At 43.5% G+C, this 5340-nt stretch overlaps 1 protein-coding gene across 1 annotated transcript; it reads left to right on the forward strand.

Moving 5' to 3' along the window:
- The first annotated feature begins 979 nt into the window (after positions 1 to 979).
- LOC143214557 (uncharacterized) lies at positions 980 to 3031 on the forward strand. Its single transcript, XM_076435771.1, has 2 exons — positions 980 to 1059; positions 1621 to 3031. The coding sequence occupies exons 1-2, from the start codon at positions 980 to 982 to the stop codon at positions 2462 to 2464; spliced, it is 924 nt and encodes a 307-aa protein (XP_076291886.1). The 3' UTR covers positions 2465 to 3031.
- Positions 3032 to 5340: the final 2309 nt, after the last annotated feature.

The following is a 5340-nucleotide window of genomic DNA, read 5'->3' on the forward strand; positions in this document are numbered from 1 at the left end:
GTGAAAAGTGGAGGAACTTGTAAGGCGACGATGAAAGCCCACAACTTGAATGGTTCCTCGTGCTCCAGCCTGATTGCCGTACGAATGTCTCGTCGCCTTTCTACGGGTCATTGCTGTTTCCGGTGCTGGCTTTCACGATGGCGCACCTCTTTGCCGATCCTCTCCTTCGAATACCTCCGACGAGACGCGACGGGACGCGAGCTAAACGCTACGCGTTCTTAGAGGTCTTGATGCATGGCCGTGCCGTTGCCGACTACGGATTCTTCCGAAACGAAAATCCTTCCCGACGACGATGCGCACCGTGCACTCGGATACCTGGACGTTTCGGAAAATATTGCAAACTCTGTCCACCGATGGCTAAGCGATTGTTTTAATCCATTACCAGTGCGATCGTTGATCCCCGTTGATCTAATCGTATTCACTCTGTAATATCGTTCAAGTATTCGTGCTCGCGATCACAAAAAGCCTTTTTAATCATGTTTTCCGTGGATCCAGCAACATTATTTCGCCGGGTCGAGTGCAGTCGCAAAAAAAGCTTTCATATTCGACTTTCTTGACAAATAAAATCAGGCGGCCGTGACGATTTTAATTCCTCAAAGGGATATTAAAATGCGGCGAACGACGCGGGCTGCGCGAACCAAAAGCCCGGTTCCGGTCCTCTTTTACGCGCAGAATGGAATTTTCATTTCATTATTGCTCACAGGGATTTTAAGAACAGCTGTTCGTCCTCTCGATTGTTATTTTGTCCGAGGTCGATTGAAATCTGTCGAGGCGTAACATTTTTTCTGCTTGTTCCAGGTTATAAAATGGCCGCGTCTCGCTATCCATTCTGTCATGATCCGCGCCGAGAACGACCGCGTAAACAAATGACGGAATTTTTTTGATATCTCGCGACGTCGCGTTGTAAAAATCGATTACACCTCGTGGCGGTGTCCGATGGCGCCCGAGGCTCGCCCGGGTTTCCAAATGAGAGTTTACAATGTGTTCCGTCGACGGTGGAATTGACAAAACGATGAGGACATTCCGGCACCATAAACGGGAGAAAATCTCAGCCCTTACGTAAGAGGGCCCGCTGAAAATTCTCCGTTTCCATCATGGAGAACGTCTACGCCGTAATATGCTCCTTAATTCTGATGTTCCCCCTCATCATCCAGTTATACATGCTAATCGTATGTAATTCAGGGCCCTACATTTGTTTTCTCCCACGCGAACACCGTGCGCCTTTTAATTCGGTAGCCAGCATTGCTCGGAGGTTATATCCGCCGCTATTTGGTTATGGCAAACGTAATAATGTTCATTATTACTAGACTGCAGATTTTATGCATTTATGAGAAGAATAGACACGTCCAATTTAAAGCAGTGGACATATTAATAAGATAATTAAAAGAAGAAAGAATTTTTGTGTTTGGTTCCTGTGGCTTGTAATCGATGCAGACAATTCTTATTTTGCATAAAGATCCGCAGTCTGATTATTACAGTTGAAATTCAAATTGACAAATTATTTTCCATAGTCGCGCTAAAAAACATTTAAGAGCCGGTCGAAAATTCTATCGGATACTCGAAGAATTTCCTCATATCTTACTCATTCGTCGCGACATAATCATGCTCATCTCCACGGAGGCCGAACAAACGCGAACACCCTAAAATTAACAAACTAAATTCTCCTCAGACAAACCCGAAGAAACTGTTGACGATCTTTCATTACTACGCAAACGACGCAGTCGAGTTCTCCGAAGGAGTTCAGAGAAGTTTGTCGCCCCGGCTGTTGGAGCACTATTCGAGGGATCGTTCCACGTTCGAGTCAAAGTCGGAGTCGAAGATATCGTTAACCAACCTGAGGAGCGTTTCGTCGACGCCGGCGTTGCCGCGGGTCTCGTCCGGCGCAAGAATCGAGTCGAAGAAATCGTTCGGGACTGCAGCAGCACCGGAGGTGAAGCATTCGTTCACGTTCGTTAAAACGGACCAGGTGCTGCCGGTGGTGGACATCGGCTGTACGTATAGCTCGTACCGGTACAAAGCGTTCGAGACCTGCTTGCGCGACCATTACGGGTCCAGGTACCCACCCGGAGAGGTAGTGCTAAACTCGATGCAACTGCATCTGCTGGACTCGAGGACGAGCGTGATCGAGCCGAGCATGGCCGGTCTCTTTGACTTCGTCAAAGAGAGCGAACTACTGCTGAACGGTCCGGACGTATCGAGCAAGCTGGAAATTGAGTATCTTAATCCGTTGGATCACTTTGTGACCAGGCAGCTCCGCAGACCCTCCACCGTCGAGAGATTCACCGAAACGTCCGGCGAGCAGCACGAACAGGATCGCGCTCCGTCGTTCGACACCAGGGCCAGCCCGGATACTATCAAAGCCGTAATCACTGGCCAGGAGAAGAATGCCCGGGTCAATCGGAGATCCGCCAAAAAGATCGAACTCTCTCGCAAATACGATTTGTCTTCGGTTAGGCGCGTTTAGGGACCGGACTAGCCGCAGGCGGAACAGCTATAGGCCTCTTTCAGAAGGAGAAGAAGAGAGAGGATGAATTGGACACGGGTCCGATCGGTTAAGACACATCTTTGACGTTCGGAGGGGCGAGAAAGAATTGCCGAAGATCTTCGAAGATCGAAGAGAGAAGAAGGACCGAAACTGCGCCGATCAAACGATGTTTTTCGCGATCTTCGGAATTTCCTTTCAAATCGATTGGAAAACATTTTTCAATCGGTGACTTAAAATGTGTAATCAATTGTCGTGAAGAATGTAAACATTACTTACTATAAAATCCATGCAACCGAATCCGACAATTCTTTATGAATAAACGACGGCTCAGCGGTTTGCAGAATTCAGAATTTCCCGGAATAAGAGACGGTGGATTGTAATTAACGATAAGGAAAGGAGGAGATTTCCGGATCGCCAATAATGAACATTAGGTTTAATTGAATTCTCCGCAGGAAGTTCATAGGAGACGTAAAACAAACTATCGCCATGCGGGCCACGTGGGAGCGCGTTCGCTGCTGGATCCCTATAAATCCTTTTCTCTCCTCGTGCAGCCCGCCTTCCATCTTCTGCGCTCTCCTCGACCGAGTTTTTTCGCCATGGCTCTGCGACTGCCAGCTTCCGGTCTGGAATATCCGGCTTAGCTTCAGAGCTAATAGCACAGCCAGGAGAGCTTCACTTTTCCCAGCTGCCGTTCCTACTACCGATCCGTATCGGACCCTTTCCCCTTCGATTTCTTCCCGTGGAATCGTTCCACCAGCCAAATTAATTCCCGCCCTCCATTTCGAACAACTACAAGGCGCGGGGCGACGCGCGACAATCGGTAATGCATCACTCGAGTACGTGGACCAAAATTATCTCTACAGCCAACACTTCTTCAAATATTCAAGCGATGTCAAGTATAAAAAAATATAGAGCATATAGAGGAAAAGATTTTGAAATTTCAAGTGGTTTTTTGTAAAATGCAAACGGATTTCGTTAAATATTGATTTACGCGATGATTTAAAAATTCGCGCAATTTGTGGAACGGTCAGACAATTCATTATGTCCCGTGAACCAGTTCGTCTGCGAGGTACTTCTATCTCCCAAGCTATCTGTCTCCATCCCTTACATTATCAAAGCCGCCGTCATTGAGAAAATGGAGGCAATCGTACCCAAAGACGAGGATCATGGAAAGGTAGGCTGAAGGTGAATGGAGGCCAAGGTTCGACTGAATATTCCAGTGCAACGGACGATCAATAAATAGACGCAATTCCTAGGAAGCTATCCTGCGGGACCGCTACCTCCTATCCAGCTCCTTCTATCCAGTGGCAGTAGCTCCTATTTAAAACGTCGTCGACGAATCTTCTCAGACAATGTACGTATAATAAATGCATACACGCTCGCTTTGTGCAGGGCTATTAGCGATATTGTGTAGCAGTCTAATACCGACGACGATTACAGGTGGAAACCGAGCAGCCTGCTGCGATTGTAGACGTCGTCGCCATTGTAGAATAAGGCTACATACAGTGGATAACAAAAGTAAGTTAATACTCATATTTTCAATAATGAAATCACGATAACAGTAATATTTATTCACTTATAAAAATGAACAAGTTGATTACATATTTAATGGTAATGTTGAAAACAAAATTTATCACAATAATCACAGTGATCACTTATCAAGATATTGTTCTTTCTATACTAAATATACAAAATTTGGTGTGCCAAAAGTAAGTTAAAGTATCGTTTAATAACACTGTCCAACACCAAATTTGTTTCACAATTACATTGTGATGGTCGTACTTACAGAGTTTTATGCGCTGATTACGAATCTGCCCTTAATTTTTCTCCTAGACGAACAGTTCTTGAGAAACAAGACTTCGAAAAAAAAAATATTTTTCAACTTTAAACGAATATTGTGATGGTGTTATAAAAGATATTGAATTGTTCTTTACAGCAAAAGATTCTGTAGACTTTCCCGAATACAGTGATATTTAATACTAATATATTATGAATGTTTAAACATGTTTAAACAATCATTAAAGACGAAGAGACACCACTTTTGCAGCAACTTTTCAGGATATTTTTGAATTTATCTCAAAAAATAAGGGTTCAGCGGAAAATCGAACTATACCACGCGATAGAGCAGACTTTTATCTTGAGAAATCATCCTTTGAAGTGTGCTACGTCGACGTTTTTTCCCGAACCAGAAAGCAAAATATTTTCACCCGGCATGAATTAGCCAATTTATGTTGAGATCGCGCAGGTGGTGAGCGCCACTGGCGGCAACTTATTGTTAATGTTGTAATGGCGATGATATTATTGATGATTTCATTATTGAAAATATGAATATTAATTTACTTTTGTTATCCACTGTATGTAGAATTTAGCGTTTCATCTAACGATTGCTCGAAAGTATTGTCTCAATTTTTTTAATAGGCTTCGCTTTTTGGAAATCGCAAGTTGCGTAATTCGTTTAATATTTTGCTTAACTACTTTATCTTTGAAACACGCTGCTAACGCCGCAAAATTCGGAAAAATGTTCGGAAATTTGAAAGCATTATGCAAATTTCTGGTTTAACGCATCCATTTACTGCTACAATCTCTTCGCAACCTGTTATAATATAAATTGTATGTAATAATGCGATGTTGATGCCGGAGGAAGAAAAATGAACTTCCATGAATAGACCGCGTCTATAGCAGATGCAAATATATGCGCGGTACACAACCATGTAAATCTCTTTATCAACCTATAATAGGATTTTGATTTTATTTATAACGTCATCGAGTTCATAATGAACAAATATAATTTCTGATCTCGCGGAATAATTAAAAAAAGATCGAATCTTTTCAAGAAATGATGAACACATCATTTG

This window comes from Lasioglossum baleicum, chromosome 12, assembly GCF_051020765.1.
Source record: "Lasioglossum baleicum chromosome 12, iyLasBale1, whole genome shotgun sequence".
NCBI lineage: Eukaryota > Metazoa > Arthropoda > Insecta > Hymenoptera > Halictidae > Lasioglossum > Lasioglossum baleicum.

Excerpts from the sequence above, each read along its gene's own strand:
- LOC143214557 (XM_076435771.1), top strand. The coding sequence starts at position 980 with ATGTGTTCCGTCGACGGTGGAATTGACAAAACGATGAGGACATTCCGG. Across the intron at positions 1,060-1,620 it reads GAGAAAATCTCAGCCCTTAC|GCCGAACAAACGCGAACACC; the intron begins GTAAGAGGGCCC and ends ATCTCCACGGAG.